This window comes from Leopardus geoffroyi, chromosome A2 (genome assembly GCF_018350155.1).
Source record: "Leopardus geoffroyi isolate Oge1 chromosome A2, O.geoffroyi_Oge1_pat1.0, whole genome shotgun sequence".
Taxonomy (NCBI): Eukaryota; Metazoa; Chordata; class Mammalia; order Carnivora; family Felidae; genus Leopardus; species Leopardus geoffroyi.
The window spans coordinates 140,176,399-140,192,759 of record NC_059331.1 but is presented as its reverse complement, the minus strand read 5'-3'; the positions used below and the strand labels follow the sequence as shown (position 1 = coordinate 140,192,759).

Sequence of the window (16,361 nt, the reverse complement as noted above, 5' to 3'; positions counted from 1 at the left end):
CACTACTGAAAGGCAAACCCTTAGAGCTAGTCACCTTTTAATCTGTGGATATGTTAGCAAGTGGCAAATGACCATTCTTTTGGGAACTGATTCCCAAGTGAAAAATACCACGGTGCTTCTTCTTTAATTAACAGCCTTTTCACATTGCTAGCACATTAAAGCCATCCTGAAGAACACCCGTGCTTATATAATCAATGTCACAGCGTCTCTGCCTAAACGAATAATAAATGTTCGGGCTCTGCACTAAGTGAAAACCTATTCTCCAAGACTTTCACCTTCATAAAGATGGGCTCATAAAAATCAAAAAAGGAAAAATTGGAATGTGGTCTCATGAGGATAAAAAGGCTAGTGTTAATAATTAACAAGGAGAGTGAAGTGGAGTCAAATTAGCCATAATAGAGCCCAGAGTGACTGGCAAAGTCACCTCTCATTATCAAAAAACTCATTAAGAAATGAAGAAGTGGAAATCCCGCTGGGTTATTCTCACACTTAGGCTGTATCAGAGATTATTTTTCAGATTTCTTTCAAATGAAGAATGGTTAGGTCACCATATTGTATATTAGGTTAATCTTCAAGCTTTGAAATATGGAGGGCTGACACCTGCGTGTTATCCTGTCTCAAGCGCTTAAATGAGCCGTGCATCTGAAATTCACGAATTGGTGTTTATAGATACATCTGTACATACATCTACCAGGCACAATGCAGAAAGGATATGACTTCTAGATGACAACAGGGCTGTGTGCCAGCCTAGTTTTATAGATAGGCACTTTTACAAATGATGAGATGACCACAAAAATGCAAAAATGTATTTAACTCCAGTTTCCAGAGTTGACTGAATGCAAAATTACATGTCAGAATGTGTTCTGCCAGTGTGTAGAGTAAAATAAATGTAAAAGCAAGCAGTCACTAGCCTTTTTTTTTGTAGTTGAGTTCCACAGTGTTGCTCTAGATTCTTTACCACATGTAGACCTCTAAAATTTTCAGTCTGATTTTTATATTTTCATAGAACTTAATGCCTGAAAAAAAAATAACCTGCTCTAAAATGCCTACGTGTCCCTCACAGTAGATTTGCAGAAAGCTCTGTAACCCCTACGGCCATGAGCATCAAGAAGCCTACACTTGAGGGTTGTTGATCACGTTACAGCCGAACTCAATTGTTTTCATCACCTAGGGCAGGCATTGAGGAACATAATCCCAGTCAGAAAGCTGTATGTAACTGGAATAAAATTACAGACTTCTCCACTTGGATTTTTTATTAATCTCATAAAAGACAGCATGAGAAGAGCAGGACCATGAGACTTCGTTGTCTATGTTTACCCTAAGCCTTGGTTAATGTTTATATCGGGTTTTTTCCTGAATTAATTCTGCAACAAACATGTACTGAATGCCTAAAATTTACAAGTCCCAGTCACTTTGCAGAAACCTGGATTAAAAAAACAGTCCTGGCCCTTGAAAAGCTTATCATCTAGTAGAGCATATGGACATATATGCCTTACTGACTATAATGCAATAGATTGTAGAAATAGAACTCAATTATGTGTACTGTACTATGGCATCTTTAATTATAATTTTAAACTTGGATTTGTTGGATTTGGGTTGCTGTCCAAAATATAGGAAACATAATACCAGTGCTATCGCTCCGTAGGTAGGTTAGGCAGATACGTAGGTAGGTAGGTAGATAGATAATTTTTAACAAGTGCACCAGGGGGAAAGGAAGAATTGGATGTGGTTTTAGGAGGTTGTTATGCTAGTAATTGTACAAATTAAATATTGCCAAACTATATAGATTTACTTATTAAGCTTTTAATTAAAAGGAAAATAAAACCCAGTGAGTTTCCTATTCTACTTAAACTTCGGAGGGACACTCTCAGAGTTTCCTTTAGGCAGTGGATATTTATTGGTATTTATTCAGTAAACACACATTTATGTAGTGCCTATTTAATGTGCCAGATTCTTGGCTGGTGCTATTCCTAGATCTCAGGGGATTTTTTTGTTGTTTCGCTGTGTGGTTTTTCTTCCTCGTACATCATTCTGTTCTAGGCTGAAATCTTCCTGACTTTTCTCCTGAAGCCCTTGTTCAGATTTCAATGATCCTCATTGTATACATTTGTCAACTAATTTTATGTCTTAGTCTCCTGGGTTTTCACTGTGCAGGATCCATACAGTTTGTAGTCCCTTGAATAATTGTTGTTTTATGGCAAAGTCTTGTTTTTATTGTGGTCAGTGCTGTTTATTTTGCTGGTCATGAATTACTAGTTTCCTTCTCAAATGGCTATTTAGAATTTTAGAAGAAGTCATTCACCCTAGTAATCCATTAATGCTGACTAATTGGAAGGGGGTGGTACAGTATAAAATTGGATTAAATGGGCTCAGGAGTCAACAGCTTATTTTTACCCTAAAAAGAATACAGGAACTCTTTTATCTGCTTACTCTTCCCTTGTCCAGTGATTACTATTTCAGTAATTGTTATTAATTGGATCATAGTTTATATCCTTAGATGAAATCTTACTATTAAAAGCCTATGACAAGTACTTTTGTAAATGTAAGACTCTTTTTGGTATGTAAATAATCAACATTAATTTATTAATTATTGGGATGCTCAAAATAATTGGGCACATCAGCATCCCTAGTTTACCTTTTATTTAAGCCTTTTGCTTCCTTTTTGCCATTTCTAATTGTACTGTTCAGCTAGATGTCATTGATGCTTCATTATTCTCTGACAAGGTGGTATTTGGAAACATGGAATCTTTGAGGGGAAAATGATTATTTAACAAAGTAGATGCTGGGTCCTCCACTTACATTCTCGTAACCACTATTTTAGACTCCTTCCAAGCAGTCCTTTCTGCTTCCACACCTCGGATATAATGTCAGAAGCATTCTTGGAGGAGGCCACATTGAGGAGTTGCCTCTTGGAATAAGCTGTTAGAAGGGGTGCCCTGCAGAGGCTTGATCTGGACAGGTGGCAGCCCCAAATCGCAGCCTACCCTTACTAAACCGTATGGAGAAGATAGAAGCACTCATTCTGATGCCTGGGGCTCCATAGTAAGAGGGCGTTTGACGGTGTCTGATAGGAGTGGAATGCAAACTGGCATATGGGCAACTGAGAAAAAGAGCATGCATTTACATACACAAGTACAGTGTCCTGTGTGTTTCTCTAGTCTTGCCTTTTGACCCGAAGCTTTCGCTTTTCTTTCTTGCTCCTTCTGCATTTTTTCTGTATTTCTTTTCTTCTCTCTCTTCCTCCTTCTCTCCATCCCTCCCTTCCCCACCACGCGCCCCCCCCCCCACCTTTCCTGAGTCTAATTACCAAAGAAATAATACTGCCAATTGCCAGTTTTCTAAAACTTTGGAAAATGGGTCTATAATTTGATTTTTAAAAAATAAAAAGGAACACCCTGAGGCAACATGAGCAGACTTTTGGCCAGAAGTAAGCATTTGTGACAGGTCTTAGGAAATAGAGAAAACCTCCCTTTTCTCCTAATCTTCAGGATGTGTTAGTTTGCTACCAAGAGTCATGACTGAACAGAAAAAATACTCCTCTTGCCACATTCATTAAGATAAGAGACATAAAATAGCCACATTCATATCCAGTAGAATTTTTAGTAGTCTGGTCTTAGACATCTGGACTACCCTATTTTAAATAAGATATTCAAGGACACGTGAGTAGCTCAGGTTTAGCTTCTGATTTCAGCTCAGGTCATGATCTCACGGTTTGAGTTTGAGCCCCACATCAGGCTCTGTGCTGGCAGCACAGAGCCAGCTTTGGAGCCTCTCTTTCCCTCTCTCTCTCTTTGCACCTCCCCTATGCTTTCACTCTCTCTCAAAAATAAATAAACATTAAAAAAATAGGATATTCATACCAATAGTATTTAATACCATATATTCTATATAAAATTTGAAGAGATATACAGGCTTCAATAAGTTCTTAGACAGTTTCCTGAATAATAGTGTAGTCATCTTAATGTTGTATCCAAGTAATTATTCACTCAACAACATCTAAACAATTGCTTGGAGCCATGCACTTTGCTAGATACTAAGAATACAGACATGGTTCCTGCCTCAAGGACCCTGCACCCTTGTGGGGAGATTAGAAATGGCAGTAGGTACAGAAGTATGATATGGACCACCGTGGAAGTCTGTACGAAGTAGTGAGTAAACGGGGGGAACCAGTAACTGGGCAAGGGGACAGCAGAGCAAAGCATTTCCAGAAGGGTTTGGAGGAGTTAATTACAGACTTGAACTGACCATGCAAATCATTGTGGCTGGACCACAGCAAATATGAGGGCCAGGCAACAGAGATGAGCCAGAGAAGTCGTTTTAAGGTATGGCATGGATGGCCTTCATGTCATGCAAAGACTTTTAGAGTTTGTTGTTGATGATCCACTAAAGGTTTACAGTCTTTAGGAAGGACATTACTAGTTTTATATATTTGCAAGCCCCTCTGCTTGAGATTTGATTGACAAAGAGAAAATATGGATCCTGAAGGCCAGGAAAGAGATTATTGCACTAGGCAAGGCAGGAGATAAGAAGGCTGGAGGAAGTAGGGCAACAGCAGTGACGATAAAGAGAGGAAGGGATGTGTTGAGATGGATATTAAGGATGCAAAGTACGTAGGTCTTGATTACTATTTGGATGTAAAAAGTAAAAGCCAAGCAGGTAGTACAGTCACCAGCTTCAGATATAGTGATCTGGTGGACAGTCTCTGCTTTCACTCCCATGGTGGGAATACGAGAGAAACAGGCTTATTTAACAAGCTGGTGAATTCAGGGCTTAGCAAGTGTATTAAAAAAGAGAGCTCTTGCTAGAAATACATTTGAGTCAACTGGTTCTTAATTTTAGAATCATTATAACATTTAATAACAACATTGAGTATTGATTCTCCTATGTGCTTCATTTTAACAAACTAAGCATGACTTAATAACCAACATACCTAATCTCTAAACGCATAATAAAGTAGCGTTTGGCTTGATGAGGTAGAGTTACTCTCATTTGTAGATGTAATGATTTCATAGGGGCGTGTGTGTTTTGGTCTTGGACTAGTTAAAAATAACAGTGCCTAACAGCACCTGAGATGTAGAGCCTGTGGCTCTTTGCATTTTTTTTTTTTTTTACATTTTTATTTATTTTTGAGAGACAGAGTGCAAGCGGAGGAGGGGGCAGAGAGAGAGAGAGAGAGACACAGAATCTGAAGCAGGCTCCAGGCTCTGAGCTATCAGCACAGAGCCCGACGCAGCCCGACGCAGCACAGAGCCCGACGCAGCCCATCAACTGTGAGATCAAGACCTGAGCCGAAGTCAGACACTTAACCAACTGAGCCACCCAGGTGTCCCTGCATTTTTTTATTAGTAGCCCACATAAATTAAAGGTCAGGCTATAGTCTAGCTACATAGCAATGTGAATTGTCCAGCTTTCGATGTGTATTATAAGCACATTGAATATTTTCAGTGTTCATTCATTTTTCACTTCATTGAGTGTAATAGTTTTGCTCAATCTCTTGACTTATTCATAGTGTAGCTGAGTTTTTCAAAATTCTAATTCTAAAAACATAATTCATCTAAGATGTGGAGTAATGTGTTTATCATTTGCAAGATTTTTCTACCTATAATAACCTCTACTTTTCTAGGTCTTAAAAGATGCTGATAGGCTGCTGGTAGGTTGGATGAATGATGAATGGATGCATACACAGATAATAGTTTATGGTTATGTAAATTGAGGGGTGGCAGTATTATACTCTGTGGAGGTTAAGGGCTCTTGTTCTATTGTTTAATGACTAGATGGCTTTGCCACATGCCCCCTAAATCCTCTGTGCCTCAGTTTCCTTATTGATAAGACTAAAAAAAATAATAATAGTGCTTCTATCATAGAGTTTTTGTAATGATTAAATGAGAGAATGCATATAAAAGACTTAGCACTGTGCTTGACACTCCAAAAATTCTGGCAAGGAGGAAGAAGAAGGAGGAGAGTTGGAGGAAGAGAAGTGGAGATCCAATAAATTCAGATAGGGGTGTATTTTTTAATTTGCTTACCACAGTGACTTAGGTGGCTTGAGCGAGAATATTTCATCCTTAATGTTCAACATCCTTATTTAGGTGACATTTGGCAAAAGGAACTGAATTACATGATCTATAGTACCTTGAGTTCTTTGGTTGAATCTCTAGGAATAAATAAAGCTCTTTTCAGTGTGCTAATGAAAACATCATTAAGATAACATTAGTCTCCTAAATAAGACATTTATCTTTAAATATGATTATCATTCCCACTTTAATAGGAAATCTTTTCGCATATAGATAACCCAGAAAAAAAAACCTACTTAACCACAAAAAATACTAAACCAAATTAACTAGAAATAGGAAAAAAAAAAAAAAAAACAGGGTTGTATTTTCCTCTGCATTTAGAATTTTTTCCAACCCCACTTTCACATGTCTGTAGTTTTCCAGCCTCTGACAAATTTCTGAATCCGCTAAAGCAGTATTCATGCCACTATGGTAAGCATCACATACTTTGCCCAAGTTTTAAAGCACTATTTAGCTTTTGGGGTATTTTTGCCCTGAGGAAGATTTATGTGGGAAATTGGCATATTTAGTGGAGTATTTTATATGACATTACTATTAAAGTTACTAGTTATTAGATTTTGTACACAGGCACACACAGCTATTCAGATCCATAGAAGTGAATGGGAGTCCTGAAGAACTTTCCCCCATCTTTCACCTCTGCTGCTCTAATCCCAGTCCCCATTCATCATCACCATCACCCTTTACCTGGTCTATTGCAGTGAAGCACTGAGCACTGGGTACCTTCTTTGCTTCCCCCCCGCCCTTGGTCATCCACTCCCATCTTCCACACAGCTGCCAGACACATTCTGTCGTGTCACTCCTCTGCTTAATAATAATAAAAATAATGATGCTTCCCTGTGGACCCACGTCCTACCATCTAGACATCACCTTGCACTATTCTTTCCCTGTCTCTCACCCTACTCCTGCCACACTGGCTTACTCATCCTTCTAGAAGTGCATCTGCTTATACCCTGCCTAGAACTTTCATACCAGCTCTTCTCTCTACCTGGAGATCTTCCCTCCAAATCTTCTGTGAATGCCACCCTGTCATTTAGGCTCAATTAAAAGACTATCTCTTCAGAAATACCTTTGCCAACCATGATGTATATTTTGAAATGAATATGTTTTCACTTGGAGAGTCAGAAAAAATCACAGCTGGGTTTAAGATATGTTCACTTGAGAAACAAACATGTACCATCATCTAAAAAATTTCAAATTATTTATTGAATATTACGTAACATTACTTAGTATTTTCCTATAGATTCTCTGTTCTTTCATGGTGCAACTTAGACACATACTGGCTGTCTTAGTCCATTCAGGCTGTTACAACAGAGTACCAGAGATTGGGTGGCTTATAAACAACAGAAATATATTTCTCACAGTTTTGGGGGCTGGGAAGTCCAAGATCAGAGTGCCCACAGATTCATTGTCCGGTGAGAACTTGCTTCCTAGATGGCCATCTTTGAGCTGTGTCCTCAATGGCAAAAGAGTCAAAGGACTTCTCTGGGATCTCTTTTATGAGGGTACTAATCCTGTTCATGAGGACTCTGCCCTCATGACCGAATCATCCCTTCAAGGCTCCACCTCCTAATACGATTACATTGGAAGCTAGGATTTCAACCTATGAATTTGTCAGGGGAGTGGATGGGTGGGACACAAAGAGTGTATAGATAGCACTGAACGTCTTCTAATGAAATTATGTCCTGTGCATAGAAAGCATCCACCTTCTGGTATAGGGAGGTGCACCTTACCTACTACCTACTTACTAAACAGTCCTGTCCCAGTAGCACAAATTCTAAGACCTCTACAATTGCTGTAAGTAGGGTGTTCCACAGTAGAATTCATTAAAGACAAATGGACACCTGGAAAATGCAGGGGATATGCTGTTTTCAAAGACTCATGTGGAAAATTGGGTAACAAGAAAATCCACAAATAACTGAAAAGTTCATGAATCAGATTAGACATTCCCAAGGCCACAGTCACCCTCCTGGTGAATTAAATAAGTGTATCTCTTACAAGTAATCAAGCTTAGCTCTTAGAATTAAATGGGTTTAGCTCTTTGTGATACACAGTATAGCACAGGGATTGTAACGCTCTTTATCACTATATTTACATGTGTCAAGACCTTCAGTGTATCCAACAGCTCCCTTGAATCTCTAGCAAGTAGTCCTATGCCTCATGTGTTAAACCTCTTAGAAAGTAAAAACATACCACCTGCCAGGAACATTTTATAGAGATATAATCTATTTGCAGTTTTGACAGCCATGCTTAGGAGGTTGATTATACTTCTTGATTAGCTTTCATGATATATTCAATATGAGGAGCAAGACCCATTATCATCTATGTCAGTTCTTCTGTGTCAGACTCTTTCAGGAAACGTTTTTTTCACCCCTGTTTCCCAAATGCCTGATGTGATCCCTCTGACAAACATATTTCTGCTTGACTATTTCAGCACTTTTACGTAATGGAAAATTTCACAAACACTTGCAAGAGATCTTTGTGCCCTTGGTTGTTCGCTACGTGGATCTCATGGAGTCCTCCATTGCCCAGTCAATTCACAGAGGCTTCGAGCAAGAGACGTGGCAGCCTGTCAAGTGGGTATCTTGCCTGGTGTCCATGGAACATCTGTCTCTTCAATCCTGACCTTATGACTTTACACGTGGCCGTCTGTAGTTCTTGCTTATGGTGGTCCCTTCCCACGTTGTTTGTTTCTTTACAGGAATATCGCCAACAGTCTTCCCAATGTAGCTCTTCCAAAAGTTCCAAGTCTGCCTCTTAATCTTCCACAGATTCCTAGCTTTTCTACTCCTTCGTGGATGGCTTCTTTATATGAGTCCACGTGTGTATTCCTCACTTATTTCCTGGTGGTGTGTGAGCTAGTGCATGGCCTGGGCTGTGTTCTGTGCACATGTGTTTAGATTGCATGGCATTTATCATCGTTGGTTGAGGGACACCATATTTTGGTTTTGTTTGAGTTTTTAAGCTATTAAGCTAAGCTTAGCATAGCGATGATAGATGATGCAGTTTTGTTTTTTTTTTAACACCCACTGGATTGATGTAGCCTGTATGTAATCTGTTGGTCCGAGGTCATTCTGCGACCCAGGTTGTAGACTCCAGCCTAAATCATAGAGTTCAGGCAATCAATGTGGTACCAGTATGTCTAGGAACCTTAGTTGGCTCCAGCTTTGTTACTTCCCACATAGGTTCTCTTGCACATGTAGAAAACCATTGTAAGAACAGTTTCAAGAATATAATCCTTTTTTCTTAGTCTCACTTCTAAAGAAATAATATTGTAGGTTGCAGAGAAGTGATTGTCCTTTATTTCCTAACACAAGCAAATTCTTCTTTTGTCCTTTCACGTATCAGTTGATGTGACCCGTTATTTTTAAATAATCTGTGTATCTTTAAAAACTGTATTTATTAACTCCACCTTGTGATAAGCCTACCTATTGCAGATTTGGTAACTAAGGGTCATTAAAACGAAAAGGACACAGGCTTTGAAATTGAGCAGCACTGAATTTAGACCCTTGCTCGTTATTCATTAAGTTCTCTCCTACCCTCAGTTTCCTCAACTCTGAAATGGTTATGATGCGTAATTTAAAGACATTTTTGTGAGAAGAAAAAAGGGGGGAGAAAACTATGAAAAGTTCCTGGCACACCCTAGGCTCCCAATCATAATAACTACTCCTATTCTACATTATGATTTTATTGTCATTATTACTGTCATCAGTCATCATTATTCATGATTGTATAGTTTTCAAAAATATGAGCCTCATAGGCAACAGATGAACTCAATAATAGTCCATGTTTTGCCCAAGATCTCCCATGAAGTCAGCTAGAAAGAATAATACTAGAGGAAGAAAAATAGCTACCATTTATTGAGCATTTATTATGTCCCAGTTACAGTGCCAAATCCTTTATCTCATTTAAGCATTATAACAACCCTGTGAGGTAAATGTCATTGTCCCCGTTTTACAGTTAAGGAAACCAAGTCCTAAAGAAGGTAAGAAACAGAACCTGCCCGGGGTCTCACAGTAAGTGAGTGACAGAGGTGAGCTTCGAATTGAGGTCTGCCTGACAAGCAAGCTCTCACTCCTCTCATTTATGTATCAGCCTTCCAGAGAATACACTAGCCAAGAACTTGTCCAGCATCCTGTGTGCCAGTCCTCCCACCACTGTTAAACCTGCTCCCAGTCAAGGCTGCATACGTTCAAGAAAAGAAAGACCAAGAAAGAGAAGAATAACTTGCGAGACAGCTTAGCAATACTTCTCTAAGTTAAACATCGTCACTGTGCCCGTGCTAATTATTAGGATATTGGGTTACATGTGAATCTTTATCAGGCAAATGCTTTGGGCACTTACGGTGTATAGAGTGGTGTGTGTGTGTGCTTGGCAATTGTCTGGGAAGTATAATGAATCTAACTTGATGTGTTTTTGTGCTTCTTAATACTGTTTTATAATTTCACTCCTCTTCTTCCTCATCCCTCATCTGTTTCCCCCCCTTGATTTTCACCAAGAACACCATTGTGGGCATTACCTTGTGAAATTTAGATTTTTTTGTCATTATTATTTTATTAGCTTTGAGGTATGTCTGAAACCTGAATCTCATTATTGGAAGCCCCTTTTTAAAATGACCCTCAGGACATGAGTCAGGACAGACTGTGGCTTTGTAAATAAAGTGCTCATATTTTCATCATTCTGGATAAATAAAAAAATATGGTATACAAGTTAGTCACTATTATCTTTTTCTGCTAGGATTATCAACATTAGGCTCTTCAGTAGGGTGCTCAGAATTACTTATTAATGTTATGATGCAATCACAACTAGTTTTTTTTTTTTTATTATTTGCAGGGGGAGGGGAGGAGGGAGTTGTTAAAGATTTTATTTTTATTTTTTTAAGTAATCTCTATTCCCAATGTCGGACTTGAACCCACGACCCCAAGATTAAGAGTTGCATGCTCCACTGACTGAGCCAGGCCAGGTGCCAGTTTTTTAAATTTTTGTTATAAAGCATTAAATACCGCCCGAATCGTTCCATTTCATATATATAAGGAATTAAAAGTACAACACAACTATGGCTTTAAAGGTACATCCTTATCTATTAATGTATATATCACCTTACAAGATTCTCCTCCCATCTTCCTTCTGGGTTTTTTTCAGCTCTAAAAGTAGATGCAGTAAGATAAGTTCCCTACTGGTGGTTTTAGGAAATTATCTCAGAATCCATTATTCACATTTGAATTCTTTGATCTGTTAATAATACTTTCGGAATAGGTGACTGATTAGAAATAATTTTAAAATGAAAAAGTTCTGAGTAAATTGCAAGGTATATATTCCAGCTCAAGAGAAAACCTATTTACATTTTTTTATCTAAGTATAACAAACACTTGTTACCGTAATTACATTCCCAATTAAGCACACTTATTATTGTAGAGTCTTACCATAGCATCAAAGAACAGTACATATATCCATACTCTCTATAAAGATTTGTTATATGTTATGAGAAAGTCCATTTTCAATAGAATTCCACCTTCACTATTTCAGAGTTTGTCTTGATGGTGGTTTTTGTTGTTTTGTTATGCTGTGAGGAATACATTCATGTTGCAAATAGCTACTTATATTTCTCCAAAGTAAATAATGATAAGTAGTAGGTATGCTTCTTTAACCAATTGTATTCAATTACTTTTAAAATCTAGGTCCTCTAATTTACCGCCTTGTATACTATGGATATATAGGAGGATTTTGCCTGGTCATTTTTTTCCTCTTATTTTTATTCTATATACGGCAAAAGGGAGAAATAAGTATGGTGTTTTTTCTCACATTTTTCACATCGACATCAACATGGTTTGTCTGGTTCTTTTGATTGATGGTAGTTTGGGGGCGCTGATATTTAAGGTATGAAGAGATATTGAGTAAAGAGGTGGCATCAGGGCTTTGCTGTGATTCTCCCTTTGAGAATTAACTCTGGGCACATGTTGGCTAGGCAAGGAGACCATGAGGAATTACAGGCAGATTGGGAGAAGAAACACAAAGTCGGCTGGTAATGCAGGAAAGATGCTGAGGTGCAGGTGGTGGAGGCAAATGAGCATTTAATCAGCCGGAGAAGGAGGTGATTTTTTTAAGCCAACTAATTAAGATATATTTATCTAAACAAAGTGGGTATTTAAAAGAATTTTATTTTTATAGGGGCAACTGCATGGCTCCGTCCATTAAGTGTCCAACTTTGGCTCAGGTCGTGATCTCACAGTTCACGAGTCTAAGCCCCACATCAGGTTCTGGGCTGACCGCTCAGAGCCTGGAGCCTGCTTCGGATTCTGTGTCCCTCTCTCTCTCTGCCCTTCCCCCTCTCACACTCTGTCTCTCTCTCAAAAATAAATAAACGTTTAAAAATATATAAAAGAATTTTACTTTTATAAAAGTTTTCTGCTGTGCTTTTGTGATAAATTATTTTATTTCTCTGATTTTCTTTTGCACACCCAAAACAGAACTTTTAGGTTAGTATATGTGAAACATTTATGAGAAAGCTGAGGAGAAATGAATCACACAGGGGCTTTTTTCTCCTTTAATTCTTAAGTTTCAGCGTGTTTTAACATAGGAGCATTTTACTCTCAAAGCATCTGTTTCCTTATTAGGCTATATACTTGCATAATGGAAAGGAGTACTATTATCCTTTGCCCAAATGTTATATGTACTTTGATACGAATTACTTTCCTACACGGGGTGAAGCTTCAGTCCTCTAAGTAATTTTGCCACAGCAGTGACCACAGAGCAGATCTACGCTCCACAGTTAGATGGATGGAACGATCTGAAATACGTGAATTGGTTCCCACTGCAGAACACCCTGAATGTCATTTCTCTGTTAGACTGTATAGATACCTCGTACTGTTAGGTTGAATTATGAGTGAGAAAAGTCAAAAGGCATTTCAAAATGGGCATAAGATTTGCCTCCCTTCCCAGCCTGTTATTCCACCGGCAGTTCCTGTTTCACCTTTACCCATAATTGAGAAATTTAAGGATCTTGTACCCTACATACGTGTCTGTAGACACACAGAAGCCGTTGTGATGGCAAAGACACATACATAGGCATGAGCAGAAGAGTAAAGATTCCAGTTGCTGTCATATGGGTTTTCTTACGTAAAACATACTTTTCGGAATTTCTAGGAGGAAACATTTATGAATTTTATCTTTATCTTAAAGATTGGTAAAAAGCATTTGAAATGTTCTTCCCTGTCCAATCTGATTTCTTTTCCTTAGTGAAGTACCCTTATCCATTCTACCCCTTTCTATGAAACTTTACTACTAGATTCATTTCTATTTTGTTTTGGGTGTTTTGCCTTACCTTATTAAGAAGAAGTGAAAAGGAAGAGATTTAGAAGGTTGAATAAAGAAAATACCAATGATTAAGGAATTTACCTGCTATTTTTTTTTTTTTTTTTTTTTTTTTTTTACTAATGGCTATTGATACAGAAAGGAAATCACAATGTATTGTTGATCCTCATAGCTAACCATGGCCATTGATGATGCTCTTCGTGTTTCCTTTTTCTTCTAGCAATGGCTCAGCAACATCAGAAGACCTTTTTTGGAAACTTGATGCACTGCAAATGTTTGTCTTTGATCTACACTGGCCAGAACAAGAATTTGCCCACCACTTAGAGCAAAGACTTAAACTAATGGCCAGTGATATGATAGAGGCCTGTGTCAAAAGGTAGACCTGTGTTTTCAAGTCGCTGCTTAGTATGCCAGCAGCCAAAGTGGCACTTTTCACCAAGCACCTGTTCCATAATTGTCACAAGGGAAGGTTTCGTTATGTACTGCTATTACAAAATTTAATGGACATGAGGTTCTCAGACCTAAATTCTGGGGACTCCTGTAACTGACAGGCTTGACCTGAACATTTTTTTAGGCCTCCTAACCATTGCCCTCATCAGTGGCATCCGTACTATATTAATCATTTCTGTTGTGCTTATTGTTGTCTCTCTGGGAATACTGTGCTTTAAATTCCCAAGGCAGTACTTCCGGAGACATACGGAAAAGGTCTGTTAAGTACTTTATGCATTATGCACGATGTCTGTACGCTGTGAAATGGCCTGGCAAACTCAAATTATGCTCAGTGCCATTGATTCTTCCGTCTTCTCGTAGTCTCTATCAGTATCAAATGAGTTCCAAGTATCCATTTACATTCTCCAGAATTTAACCAGAAATAAATTATGAGGCTTTGGATTCTTCCAAATGTGCTTCCCTTTTTTTCTTTTTTTTTTTTTTTTTTTTACATTTCCTACAAAATCAGCATCGTATCTCTCATTAGCCAAGCATTGTTTTTCCCATTGCCCTTATTCATGACACATATAAGGACAATGTGGGCAGCATATTGGAAGAAACACTGGTTGGAGCAATTGAATAATCCTGAATTCTTTAAAGGAAGAACAATCCTGCCTTTAGAATAAGGTTTAATGGCTTCCTAAGGCAAGGCCATGAATTAGATTATTTAATGTTTAAAAAATCATGTTTGTCATATGTGATTCTGATGTCTCAAATTTATGGAGGTTCTCTGGATACTTTAGCAAAAATAAAATTCCAAATTGCCTGTTCCACAGTTTCTTTCAAACAGCTATCTACAATTATGGGTATTTGAAAGAAAACCTAAGTGATGACATTCATTATGATGTTTTAGAGTTTTCCAGGCTTGTACGTTTCTTTATTTGGTAAACTCTGATGCAGAGGATTTGTTCTGCTTTAATGCAGAGAAGTAAGTGGTTTTTATACTTGGAAATTAATCCAGGCAGTTAAGTAAAACTAAGACGTCTTTCCATTAAGAGTTGTACACTAGATGTAACAAATAGCTTCATTTGGGTAGAGATACTGTCTGCATGACTGCAAAAGCTCTGTGTAATATAAAATATCTCTGTGATCTCTCCTGTGAGACACCTGAGAAAGAGCTTCCCATCCCCTAGCTCCCAAGCAATGCAACACTCTGTATTTGCATGTTTTAAATTAGCATCTTGTAGTGTTGATTTCACTTTTACTGAACAGGTGACACATAGTTCAGAATTACTTACTATGAATTCATGTTTTAATAACTAGAACAAGAACTGCATTTGAACTCAAGCTGCAAAAGGCAAGCAAAACAACTGACTTGCGCATTCCAGCTTCTGTGTGTACAATGTTCAATGTATTAGTCGATGCCAGAAAGCAAAGCGCCAAACTTTGTGCCCTGGATGGAGGACAAGAGGTAAGCGAACTGAGTGTCACATATGGATATGCAGCATGGGATACTGGATGCTGTTTCCAGAAGTCTCTGGTTTGATTAGATTAAAAGACCAAGGTCTCCAATAGAAGTGTTTGATCTTTTCTTTACTATAATAATGGAAGGCCCTTTATCCTTTGTTCATGTCAGTTTCTTCTTTTTTATATGAAGACTGCCTAAGATTTTACAAGTGGCCATTGAATTTCAGATACACCTTTTAACAGCTTAGGTGTTGTGTTTTTACATAAACCTTACTTTTCACAAGCAAATAAGAAAGCTAGAAAGCTACCTGCTTTGTTTATACAAATCTAGAGTATCCTGAGTTTGCATTCAAAAGACAAGGCACAGAAATAGCATATGAAATATTTTATTTATACAAAAGTTTCCATTTTTTTAAAGATCTGGTAGAAACGTACTTTAAAAATTAGGCTTTTTTGTTTGTTTTAATAAATATCCCATTGTTTCACTTCGTGTTTTGTTTGGTTCTATGTTCAGAAACAGCTTATTTACCTTTTTGTTGAGAGTGGCGATTGGATGAAAATGGATCTATTTTTCTTAGATTATCTGTTTAAGTTGACATTTTGTTGCCTCTTTTCTCATTGTAATTACTTTTCATCATTTTTTTACTCTTCCCCTATGTTCTCCTTCATCATCTTTTTTTTTTTTCTCCATGGCATGATCCAGTTTGGTAGTCAATGGGTAAGTCTGATTTTTTGTTGTTGTTAAAACACACTTTCATTTGAATTATTATTTTTGTAAATGTACATTTTTAAATTTTCATCTTTTCAAGTTAAAATAATGTAATTAATTCCATCTTATTGTTTATGGTTTTTATATACATGTGTAACACTAATGACTCACCATAACTTAGCAATACCCAGAAACACGTTAAAGTACACATACTTATACCTTAAATAATGTCAAGGGGAATGTTTCCTCCCTGTTAGGCTGCAGAAACACAAACTGCTTTTAGATTTTTAAGGATAAAATTATTTAAAATGAAATGAATTCACCCTCCTTTAAACAAAATTCTAAAAAAATTCAGAAGCAGAGTGATTATAACT

General features: G+C 37.7%; 1 protein-coding gene across 21 annotated transcripts in view; it reads left to right on the top strand.

Annotated features, from left to right (window-relative positions):
- CADPS2 (calcium dependent secretion activator 2) overlaps positions 1-16,361 on the top strand; it is a 547,933-nt gene that overhangs the window by 474,398 nt on the left and 57,174 nt on the right. For 7 of the 21 annotated variants that reach the window (XM_045495452.1, XM_045495455.1, XM_045495453.1 and 4 more), the window contains 5 exons: positions 8,506-8,647; positions 8,773-8,892; positions 13,603-13,758; positions 15,135-15,282; positions 15,982-15,996. In XM_045495452.1, the coding sequence (XP_045351408.1) occupies positions 8,506-8,647; positions 8,773-8,892; positions 13,603-13,758; positions 15,135-15,282; positions 15,982-15,996 (581 nt within the window). The remainder of the gene's footprint in view (positions 1-8,505; positions 8,648-8,772; positions 8,893-13,602; positions 13,759-15,134; positions 15,283-15,981; positions 15,997-16,361) is intronic. The other 14 variants (XM_045495470.1, XM_045495466.1, XM_045495463.1 and 11 more) reach the window with 3 other exon arrangements.